General features: G+C 30.9%; 1 protein-coding gene across 1 annotated transcript in view; it reads left to right on the forward strand.

The window, feature by feature from the left end:
- The window catches only part of LOC129960265 (uncharacterized), a 60,511-nt gene that overhangs the window by 28,597 nt on the left and 18,651 nt on the right, over positions 1 to 13,263 (forward strand). Inside the window, exon 2 of the mRNA XM_056073553.1 lies at positions 4,335 to 4,395. Within this exon, the coding sequence (XP_055929528.1) occupies positions 4,335 to 4,395 (61 nt within the window). The remainder of the gene's footprint in view (positions 1 to 4,334; positions 4,396 to 13,263) is intronic.

The raw sequence follows: 13,263 nt of genomic DNA on the forward strand, positions 1-13,263 counted from the left end.
TTATTTTGTTAAAATAGAAACACTAACGCTAATAAATATAAGTTATCTGTTGGATATAATAAATAATATTTCATAATTTAAGCTTTTTTTTTTCAAGAAGTCTGCTTAAGAATACAATATTCTAATATGCCATGTGATTTTCTAAATAACGAAAGATCTTTCATTCCTATAACATTCATATTAAGAACACAAATATAGAAAAGTCAGTATGCACTTTTATTGCTTAACAAAATAGAAAAATATTAACGGTAATAGTGGGAGTCTATTTCTGACTTCTATACAGCCTGAAAAGTTAGAAAGAAATGTATTCCTGTGGTGTAGTTATGCATTTTAAATGGCTTAAAAATGTATTCTCATCAATCGCTAAATTTATCTATATTTTTTTTTATTTAAAAAGGGTGATATAGCATAGATAATTTTAACACGAATGTGTCCAATTTTAATACAGCTAGATTCGGTTGAATGCATTAATCTTCGGTTAGATTTTCAGTGAAACATTTTAAATTTTAAATTAAGTTAATAACAAATTTTATTAATCTTAAAAATAAAGAAGTAATCTGTATTCTTCATTGGAAAAGATATCTGAATATTCAACATTTTAAGATATATGGAAAAATATTGTTAGACACTGTCTTAAAAATTAAAGGCGCAATATTAGATATGTAAAAACTCTATTATTGTAGGTTTCTGAACACATGCTATGAAATAATAAAGAAATTAATTTTCAGTGAACATGCTTGCTGCATATAGTCACATTATATTCTAATGTGATATAAATATTACTATTATCATTACATGGAAAAATTTGTTCTCGTTTCAAGACAAATAATTTAATTAATAACTAAAAAGAATCAATATTACTCCAAAAAAGGGCTTCTTAAAATGTATGTTACAACAGTAAGGGGAGTTCTACAGATGAATAATTAGAAAGCGAAATTCTTTCTTAGGTATTTTCCGACCTTCTTCATGCAAACTAAGAAAAGTGTCTTGACTTAAAAGATTTTATCAAAATTTTCTAAATGATGAATTTTAATTGAATTTCCTTTTAGTAAACATTATTTAATGCATTATTTTCTCCGACATTGCCATAGTGGCAGAGTTTAATTAGTTAATCATTAATCGTCACCCAGTTAAAAATAAGTCTAGTTGAAATAGTCACTTCAGTTTAAAATAGTTTTTTTTTTTTTTTTTTTTTTTTTTTTTTACGCACAAAGAAGTCTAGAGTTACAAAAAATGTTTATGAATCCCTTCTCTCATGCTGTGCATTAAATTAGAGCCATGTATTGGGTGTGTGTTGATGTTCTAAGGATAAATTATATCTTGAACATTGATTTTTGACTTGACACGTATGTGCAACTTTGTAAGTATACAAATTCATTAGTTTGGCACTACATAAAATTTTTAATATATAACTGAAACATCGAAAATATCCATAAATAATATTGAATTTTCCATGTTTTATAAGAGAAAATTAGTTTTAAGGGGTATTTAGATAAGAAAATGAATGATCACAGTTAAAGTTTTAACCCTGAAACTAGAAATAAACAGTTCTAAGAGACATAAACACTATTTTTATGTAAGAAGATTCAAAAGAGTTTTGATAAATTATAAGATGGATCAAGCAAGCCAAATCAAATAACTTTTGTACTGGTACATGCAAGGGGAAATATCATGCGTATGTGATAGAGGGCATTATAGAGATAGAATTATACAGTTATTCTTAGATGGGAAAATATCTATTTTTTGTCCAGTAAAGCTCATGAAAATAGATGAGTAGCATTTCCTTTGCCTCGTAAAAAATTTTCAATTCAAATAAATACTTGACTCACGACCCATTATGCGTACCAACTTGACTAGATAGTCACAATGATTATGATCATTAAACAATAGATGAAAACGTATTAACATCTCATATTGAGTCACATGTATGTTCGGCTGCTTGTATTAGTTTAGTTATATTAACGTCCCGTTTTAAAGCTGCACCCGGGATATTCTGGGCCAGATTCCTTGATTTTGAACCTCGGTCAGATGACGAAGACGACACCTGAGCTGCCACCTCCCTCTCCAAACTTCCGCACCACACCAGAGGGAGAACGTTCAGCCCCTATGGATTTAATGTGCACCAGACACGCTTACAAGACGGTTCTTCGGTATAATTAGGTCTCGAACCTGAAACCCTCCCGTTCCGAAGTCGAGACCTTACCACCAGGCCATCGTAGTAAATTTTTTGCATGACAATAGAAATTATACTTTCTCGTTTCCCTAGTTGTCCCATACACTGAATGCATATCTAGCATCTCAAACTGTTGTTCATTCGTAACGGCTTTGATTGGAATAAAATGGATGGAACTGCATGGTTCACTTAGGTCCAAACAAAGTCTTCTAGCTTGTATATATGCATTACCACTTATACAATGATGGCCAAAATTGTGGAAACCCTATAGAAGAAGTTCATTTTTGCGGTTTGAAGATTCGCATCTATAATATATTTAGAGTATTGCCATAAAATTATATATAATTGGAAAGATAATTTAATAATAAATACAATGCAATAAAGTTTGTTTAATTATCTGCATCCTATCAAAAGTTACAGCTAAATGACAAGGGAAAAGAAGCACAGCTTGCTTAATTTAATATGAGTAGCTTTTCTTCAATTGAATGAAATCAATGAGCTTAAATGTTTAGAGAGCCAATCAAGTATCGTTTTGTTTTGGCAACGAATTAATTAAATTACAGAATGATTAAACTCTTGATATCATTTATTGGAGCTCAAGCGAAAACATTTGCCAATGTGTTAAGTGATTGTTAGTAAATTGGGGGGGGGGGTTATATTATCTTTCATTTAGTAAGCTTATAAAATGTAATAAAATTATAGAAATGGCACACTAGTTGCCTAGAAAGCGATGTAAAATAGAACTCTTACATAATCAAGGCTACAGCTATGGAGAAATTAAAAGAAAAATTTGTGGAAAGTTAGCCAAAGTTTGCATATCTAAATTTTTGAAGAGATATATGGAGACTCAATCTCTACAAAACAAAATTGGTAAAGGAAGAAAAAGATACACAGCATCAACTGATGATAGGAGAAATGAAAGACTAAGCTTACGTGACAGAAAAAAACATCATCTGTGAGTATAAAAGAAGAAATGGCATAGTGTAACGTAAAGGTTAGTGCAAGGTCTGTTCGATGCAGACTGAAAGAATTTAGTCTAAATGCCGGAATGCAGCGAAAAAAGCCATTTTTATTTCTGAAACAAAGGTTGAAAAGATTAAACTGAACTAAAACCCATGTTAATTGGACAACGGAACAATGGGACAGTTTTATTTGGAGTGATGAAAACAAAACCTCTCTATTTGGTAGCGATAGCCTAAAATACATAAGACGAAGAACTGATAAATATATGCATCCTGAATGCATAGTATGGGATTGTATAACATTAAAAAGTGTAGATACAATTTCTGCGATAAATGGAAATATAAATGCCCCAAAAATATATAAATGAAATTCTTGAGCCCAAATTGAAGCCTTCCTCTCATGATCACTTCCAAGACAATCAAACATTTATATTTCAACAAGATTCAGCTCCATGCCATGCCGTTAATGTGTGCAAAAAGTGGTTTCAAGATAATCGCATTACTTTACTGCAGTGGCCTCTAAATATCTCAAATTTTAACCCAATCAAAAATTTATGGAAGCGGCTGAAGAAACTTGTGTGTAAGCAACAACCAGACAATAAAATCCAGTTAATCGAAGCAGTAATTAAATCTTAGTTTCACATTGTAACAACTGATGAACTTAAAAAGTTAGTTCACTCCATGAAAAGATGTTGAAAGGCCATAATCAAAGATAAAGGTCACCCAACTAAATTAAGTGGCATTGTCGGATTATTTGCATATCATCTCTTTTTCTATATGTTTCACTTTTCTTTTTTTATAACTTATATCGTAATAAATTTTTTTTCCTGTATAAAAGTTATTCCAGCAATATTTTGAATAATTATATTTTCTCTCATATATAACTGCATTGTATTCCTTTAAAAAAACTTAGTGTTCTTAACCCTCAAAGTTTTCCATAATTTTGATCACTACTATATATCCCTGTGTAAAACTGGTTTTGTGTGTGTGGTATGTATATACTAATTGAAAAGTGCATCCATACTCTTTCGAATGATCCATATATTAATGTGAACTAATAGAAAATTAAGTTGAAATAAAGTGCAGTACAGTGATTTGGATTAAAATGCTGTTATTTATCACTTTATAATTGCTTTCATTTTTTTTATTTCTTGTTTTATCATAGCTTTGCAAGTACTTAATGCCATTATTATTTTTAGGCATCGACTTCAAACAGAAAATTATTAATCTGGATGGAATGCCGATAAAGTTACAGATATGGTAAGAAAACTTTCTTTCTTTGGCTATATTCACGATACTTTTGATGTTCAAAAAAGTTATTCTCCCAATAGTTAAATATTTTCCTAGCACTGGTTCCTTCGTGTAGAAAAAAAAATCCAATTATCAGAAAATATCCATGAAGAATCATTTCAAGATACCTAATTTTCATTAAAAAAAAAGTTGTTTTTCTGTACGATTATTAAGGTATGGTCTCTCTCATACAAAAAGAGATGTAACTATACTGAGTGACATGGAAAATCGAAGTAAAAATCAAAAACTAAAATTATGATAGGAATAGCTTTATAAAAACTAAGAGACATGAAAAGGAAGCTTGAATTAGTTAAAAAATTTAATAATAAATAAAACTGAAATGTGAACTTACATCATAAGTTATTTCTTTCCAAATATAAAACTTTTCCGATAAAGAATTAGCCCGAACACGCTAATATAAAATCTTTTCTATCTTAAAAGACGCGAGCATAATTCATGACGATTATTTTGCTAACAAAACAAATAAGAATAATTTTGTTCTCCTTTATTTTATTAAAAAACTGAATAAAATACTTCAATACTACACAAAAATTTACTGAAATCTTGTTATTATTTAGAGTTAGTGTATTTTGTTTGTTATAATACATCAGTACTTTCAGGTATATCGCAAGTTATTTTCTTACGATTTATTTCAAAATAAAAATATCTCTCATGCTTTTTGAAATTGCGTTAAGATATGAATAAGAAAAATTCTGAATTTGCACGAACTAGATAAGCGTTGATGCCCATTCAATTGCTCATTTTATGTATGATAAAATCTAAAGTATTTTAAAATACGCAGTAATTTTAAGAGAAAGAAATATGAGATGAAACAGAGTTACTCGGGACACTTCTAAACAAAAATAATTTAATATCATTGTTTGTTAAGTTAAAATCTTTTCGTAAGGTTTTATACTTGACTCTTCTTTTTACGTTTAGTTTTACTGCTTCATGTTTTGTTTTAAATATTTTAAAATCTATTTCTTTCTAAACTATTCCCTTTTTCATGTCATTTCTAAATAATACCTCCTCCTTTTCCCCAAAATTCAGGAAAAGTATTCCTTTTCGTCCCAAACAGATATCAACCAATGTTTAGCAAAGATGATTCGTCCAAACAGCTATAAATGACACTCTGCATGATTTGATCTCTGATCAATCAAGCAGTAAAGTAGGAAATCCGGCATTACCCCGCCCTAATAAGATGGCATAAGATTTGGCCCCAAAAAGAGCGAATCTCTCCGAGGCTTTCCATTAACCTCAGCCGTAAACAGCAGTCTTGGAGTCATAAGGATGCTGCGTTTATGTTCCTGAGCTAAAAGCTTTCACTAAGCTATGGATTTTGGGTGAATAAAAGCCTCTGATATAGTCTCTTTTGATTAGATTCTCAGTTTATTTCCATTTTCAACATACAAATCGCAAAGTTATACCATTTTTCTTTTTAAACGATTTATTTAGCTTTCTCTTATGTTTGCATAAACAAATCTAATTTTTTTTAAAAATCGATGCGAAATTTAATTATAAATAGTCTTCCGATGTCATGGTGATCATGTGGCTGCTTTTCGCAATCAGAAAGAAGATCACAAGTATGAAATCCGATTCCGCAGAAAATCCGCCATACATGGAATGAGTGCATTTAGCTCTTTAATAATATAAAATTTGAGGTCATATTTTTACGAAAGAAGAACGATAAAAAGAAGAAAAATACGATTAATTTTTTTCTCTTATATAGTTAAAATACTATAATAATTTTTCTTTTTATAAATTAAAAAAACAATGTCATTTTTTGACTCCATAATTTTGTTCAAACTCCTGTCTGTTTTGATTGCTCCAAAATAAAGATTGAGATGACACAGGCAGAGGGATATTTTTTTACGAAGCGATATTTTTGATACCATTACATAATTTCGAATTAAAACAAAATGCACAATTCAAAAAAATGAAAATCGATATTGGAAAAGAATGGTAAAAAGAAAACCATAGTTAACAAAGAACTCACGGAAAGTTTTCTTCTAACTCGATCTGTAGCAAAACAGTACAAAAGTGATAAGAACGGGATTCTAAAACAAGCAAAAATAAAGCAAATAATAGGAATAAATGAAAGCACGGAGAGTGAATTTCCGAATTAGGCGTTATTCTTGTCATTTCGCTGTGGTACGAGATTCAAAGTTGAGTTCAAAATTGCCGTGGGCCGTGTTCATTTTAATAGGGCAGGCTTCGGAGCAGAGAAGTCGGGAGTTCGAGCATGATTCCATAGAAAATTCATCATAATTACTGATGTAATACCGTTAAATTCGTTGAGAGCCTACCACTCTCCCATGGGACTGATATGAATGTTAGAAGAGGATAACGGCTTAGTTGTCCTAATCATCATCTAACAACATAAAAAAATTATGGGTTCAACCACCCACCACAAAAATCTACTTGCAGTTAAAATATTATTTTTATTTATAATCTTATAAACTATTGGAAAGCAAAAATAATTTCTTAAATAAGTTTAGAAGGATCTGCCATAAACTAATCAATACCGAAAATTCTTTTAAATTTAACTTGCCATATAAAATTTAGAAAATAAGACATAAAAAAAATTAACACTTTGCCAAGCAACTTAGATTGACTAGTTACACTGGCGAGAAAAAAATCCCAACACCAAGAAAGACGTGTTAGATAAACAAATTTTGGTAGGCGTGTTTATACATCTGAAAGATGACATCGATTCAAATTTCGCGCTTCGCGCATAAGTGTAGAGCTAGTAGCGACACTCAGAACTTGCAAAGCAGGTTTGCTTTAAATGCGTGCTGTCAAGTTCGTGAGCGTCATTATCTTTGAAATTTGACGTATTGAGTTGATGTTAGGTAAGAATGTCCTTAAGAAGACTAACAAGCCATTATCAACACTTCACCGAATTTGAACGAGGTCGCGTAATAGGACTACGAGAAGGTGGATTTTCTTTTCGCGATATTGCAAAAAGACTTGGTCGGAATGTATCCATTGTGCATGATTGTTGTTAGTAGTGGTCAAGGGATGGTACTGCCTCAAGAAGATCGGGTTCCGGGCAGCCACGTGGCTCTACTGAGAGGGAAGACCGCCGTATACGACGTACGGCTGTGGCGCATCGTACTGCGTCTGCAGCAGAAATTCGAGCTTCAGTTGGTACCACAGTGACACAACGAACTGTTAGAAATCGGTTACCTCAAGGACAGCTCCGCTCCAGGAGCCCTATAGCTTGCATTCCACTGACTCCAAGCTATTGCCATTTGTGATGGCACTGGTGTCAAGCCAGAGCTCATTAGAGAACGGAATGGATATCTGTTGTGTTTTCTGATGAAAGCAGGTTCTGCTTTGGTGCCAGTAATGGCGGTGTGTTGGTCAGAAGGAGGCCTGGGGAACGCCTGCAACCAAATTGTCTGCGGCCTAGACACACTGGACCTACACCTGGAGTCATGGTCTGCGGAGTAATTTCCTACCACAGCAGAAGCACTCTCGTTTTTATCCCAAATACACTGATTGCAAATTTGTTCATCAGTCTGGAAATTCAACCTGTAGTGCTGCCATTCATGAACAGCATTCAAGGGGGAGTTTTTCAACAATATAACATTCGTCCTCATAGCGCTGTTGTAACGCAACGTGCTTTACAGAGTGTCTACATGTTTCCTTGGCCTGCGAGATCATCAAATCTATCTCCAGTTGAACACGTATGGGATATCATTGGACGACAACTCCAGCATCATCCACAGCCAGCACTGATCATCCCAATATTGACAGAACAAGTACAACAAGCATGGAACTCCATACCACAAAGTGGCATTCGGCACCTGCATGAAGCAGGCTTGCATTCAAAATTCTGGACGTTACACCGGCTATTAATGTAACAGCATTTCACAATTTAAATGCATTTTCTTGAGCTTAAATTAATCTGTAATCTTGAAAATTTAATCAATTAAACATGTTAACTAGATAAATGCATTGTCCAAATTTCATTACTCTACTATAGTTTTTTCTTGGTATTGGGATTTTTTTTCCGCCAGTGTAGATAAAAGTCTTGTTTTGAAACCTCACAAAGGCTACTTTTAAATGGACTACGTGATTAGGAATCGTAATCAGATTAAGTATATCATACTTATTCTCCATTCTAGCGTCCAAACTACATCAAGATGAAAGTATTTGAAAATAGAAGTGAAATCCATCACTCCCATTATATTTCTTTAACCACTGCTTTATAATATTTTATTAGCGACATTCACTAAAATATATTCACATTCTATTCACTAAAAAATAAGAAATATATTGGTTATTACAAACCAGCAAAGAATCTACGTACAATTTATGTGTCAATTGTTATTCTGAAAATAAATAGTTATCAAATTGACTAACTTCAAGGTCACAGAGTGAGTTTTTAAATTCTCTGAAGTGCTAAAAATGTTTGATCTGTCCGTATACAAAGTCTGACAATTGTTTATTAATTTTACAGAATATAAAAAAAGCTCAAAAAATCAAAACTTATGATATATAAATAATTAGATCTTCATTTTATATTAATCGATGAAAAATATTTAATACTACAAAATAAAAAAAAAAGTAATGATATGGCGTTTCACTGAAATAATGACCGCAGTGCAAAACCTATTATTTTTTCTTTATTATACACAGATGCTTTGGAATCACTTTACAATGGTCACGTAATAGTATATCTTTTCCATGTTTTGATTTAGTCTCTGGTATTGTTAAAATGTGTCCACATTTTTTTTAAGTGCACCTCAATATTTCAAACTCTATTCAAATGGCAAGGAGTTCACCCGAACCAGAACCTTTTCTCCAAGCGTCGACACCACATCAAAGGGATAAATTGTACCCTCAGCAGATTTAAAAATGAACGAGGTTTGCGGACACAGTTGAACTTTGGTGAAATCGAGACTTTCCCTTTACGAAGAGAAAATGTGTAACCAGATGATAAAAAGAAAGTGTTTATTTAAATATTCATAACTTTTAAAAATAGAGAGGGAGAAATAACTGAAGAAACAAACATGTGTTAGACACAAATAATCTAGAATTTTAGAATAAGGATTTGAAGCAAACAAACAAAATAAAAGCAGTCGATTATTACTAGTCATTTGCTAAATTACAAAGTTTTAGTAGAAGACTTTTCAGACAGTTCTGTTACTTTGTTTAAATTATATTGTACTAAATGACATTAAATTTTTAATCTATGAAAGCAATGCTCTAAAATTTTAATGAATTATAAACTTTTCATATGCAACATTAATATTCAATAAATTTCAGATTTGAACAGCTGTGAATGAAAGCAATATCTTCTGTACAAGTCAAATTTCTCACATTTGATTCATGATAATCGATATACTGATATCCTTGAAGGGTTGTAGTTACTTTATGACAGTTTCATCAGTAATTTCCAATTTCCGTGTTATAGAGAAAGCCAGTAAATTAGGATCTTTCACGATTTTCATATCATGCAATCAGTATTTATTCTTTCATGCTATTGAGAAGATAGTAATTAGAAATGAACTCTTCACGATTCGTTCTTTAAAACTAGCTAAATTTACAACAATTTAATGCAAAAATGCCTTTTGTTGTTTATATAGAATTACGAGAGGCACCACTTAAGATTTATAATATGCAGAAGTATTACAATTTTTTTAGGTTACCCTTAAAATGATGAACATGGATACAAATTACAAAACTTTCATATGCAACTCTGCATATTATGCATCATTACTCAATAAGTTTCAATAAGAATACTCAATAAGTTTCCTGTTTGAACAGCTGTTATTGAATGCAATATCTTCTGTACAAGCCAAATTTCTCGGAATTGATTCATGATAATCGATACACTGATGTCCTTGTGAGGTAGTACTTACTGTATTACGATTCCATCAGTAGCTTCAATTCCCGCGTTACAGCGAAGGCTAGTAAATTAAGGCCATTCACGCTTTCAATATCATGCAATCAGTGTTTAATCTTCCATGCGAATAAGAAGGCTGTAATTAGAAAATCTTCCCTATTCGTCTCTAAACTGATAAGATTTGCAGTGGTTTAATTTAAAAATAGATTTTTCTAATAATATAGAATCACTAGAGGGATCACTAAAATGGCATAATATGAAGAAGTATATCTTACAATTATTTGTTGCCCTTAAAATAATAATCATGGATTAAATGTTGATAATAATAATGATAATTAAATATTGACAATACAATATATTATTTAAAGAAGCTACCCTCGATCTACAGAATAACCGAAATGAAGATAAAATAATCAAAATTTTGATAAATTTAATTGTAGGGTACAAATTAAAATGAATCATTTTTTAGCATACAAGTTAAATACTGTTTTTAAAAAAGTAATAAATACGCGAAACTAATAAAGTTACTAGAAAGGTATTTTAATATTAATTACTCAAACTTTCAAGCTTCATTAGCAAAGCTAAAAAAATACGCCAAAAATTATTGAAACAAGAGAATGGTTAAAAATTATATGGGAAGCTTAGTTTAATTTTAACGTGTAAAGAATAGTTAATTTAAGATGTGAGTAAGTATTTGAGATCATTTCATAACAAACTATTTTTAGTTGGCCACTATGTAATACACATCCTGCTTAGTTATAATAATTATGTGGAATTAATACAATAAGTTTAACAAAATTTTGCATTTAGAACTGTTTATCTGGTATTTTAAAACAAGATTAAGAACTAAGTTTTGCATAAGAAAAATAAAATGCTACTACAAATTAAAAAACTAAGCATAATTTAATTCTGCTGCAACAGCTTTTAGTTAAGTGAAAGGTTGAAACTTAGATAAATTCAGAGTACTAGTAAAAGAAAGGGTAATATTCTTTATAAAACAATGAAGTATGAAATGCATTTTTTGCTGTATCAAAATGAAATTCATGTATTTAAAATCTTGAAATAATAAATGTTGGAATTTTGAATTTAATTTGGGATAGTTTTAATTTAAACTACGACTAATTCTGGTTTTAAAAAGTATCACAGCTTTGGAAGCCATTGCTACATTAAATTTCAGCTGTTTAAGGCACGTCAGGGGATGAATAACAAACAGATAGAAAAAAAAATATATGAAAAAATGGCAAAAAATCAAAAAATTTTCAGCAGCGTAGAAAATAAAATAAAATATGCAAAAATGGCAAAAAAAAATCTAAAAATTTAATTATTAAAATGAAATACAGAAGAGATATTCTAAACTTCTATATATTAAAGCAAATGAATTTTTCTTTCTTTTAAAGAAAGATAAATAAATGCAAAGTATTCAAAAAGCACAATCGGGGGTGGGGATATAGGAACAGTTTGGAAATCTTATGTAACTTGAATAAGTTTTCAACTAAGAACTTGGAAGTTTCAAAAAAATCTTTATTACTGAGTATTAAGAATCTCTCATCTCATTATTTCACTTATCAGAAATATTCTGGTAAAATTGTTTAAATCAATGCGACCTTACCGTGATCCCATCACTATTGTAACGATACCTTCCATGAATGTTTTCGAGCTTATTGCACATGTTCCGCACCCTCCAAAGAGGAATCACTCTCCAAACAAAAGAGAGACTTTTCATAAAGAGAGAGAGATGAGCTTCAGTCTGAGGTTCTCCGATCAGATTATTTCCGCACCATTTCAAGTGGGGGCATTTTGCTCCTATGTATTGTGAGGAGTACGTCATTTCCTTGAAAAGGACTCTCTTTTATGAAGCTTGTCTCACACAGAATATCTGTATAGTCGAGTTCCAATAGCCGAAGTAAGTTTCCCTTCTCTCTCACTTGGTGTTACGTCATTTGCCTATTTTATTTCGTTATCGTTGATAAATAACGGCCTCAGTCTATAAACGTCTATATATAATGTATAAAATATTTTATTTACATATATATACCGAGAGATTATTATATGAACTTCTAGTGCATGTCGAGGCGTTGGAAGGGAGGAATGGAAGGTAGGAAAGTGTAGGCGTAAAGAATTTATGTCCGTTCAATTCCAGATTTAGAATTAAAGAATCGGTCCATTAGAAATAATTAAATAAAAAAGCTTCGGAAATAAGAGAAAATTTTAGAATAAAGTATTATGGGCTAATTTCGGATAATAAAAGTAGGAAATTAATTAAGATTTAAATTAGAATAAGAGATATTATTACAACTTTCCCCCAGCTCAAAACGTGAAAGTGCGTCGGGGCCCTTCGATGCCCAAACCTACCTTACAGTAATGCCCAAGTAAGTGGTTAAAATTTAAATGTAAATTAAAAGTGATACTTAAGTTTTCCTTTATATTTATATTAATATAAAAATAAATTTCAACGAGGAGACTAAAAGTATAAAAAGATAATAAAGAGTTATACTTGTAAAAATATTATGTAAAATTAGATGATCCACAAAAATAACTCAAATAGCAATGTAGTTATGTTTGTATATAAAACATTCGGATATGAATATAATAAAATGAGATTCAAAGTATTATAATAAGCTCTAATACTAAAATAAATTTATAAAAATGTAAATTGCTTGTGTACGTTTAAAAAACAGGTAGCTAAATAGTAGTTTTAGTGGGTGATACTCAATGATCTAAAATTAGGGAATCAAAAAGAGAAAAGCAATTCTTATTCTCTTTTTACTCTTATACAGAAATATTCATTTTCAAAGGGGAAACCAGAATATCCGGGATAAAAAATAGAGATAGAATTTAATCGGTAGGTTGACCTTATATTAACGCTTGAATAAGACTATTATGTTTTAATACTTGTTGTGATGGCCCCTATCTCAATATCATAATGAAGAAAAGGGAAAATTAACTCTTATGAGTGGAGTCAACGGGTCAAGCTAAAAGGG

This window comes from Argiope bruennichi, chromosome X2 (genome assembly GCF_947563725.1).
Source record: "Argiope bruennichi chromosome X2, qqArgBrue1.1, whole genome shotgun sequence".
NCBI classification, from domain to species: domain Eukaryota; kingdom Metazoa; phylum Arthropoda; class Arachnida; order Araneae; family Araneidae; genus Argiope; species Argiope bruennichi.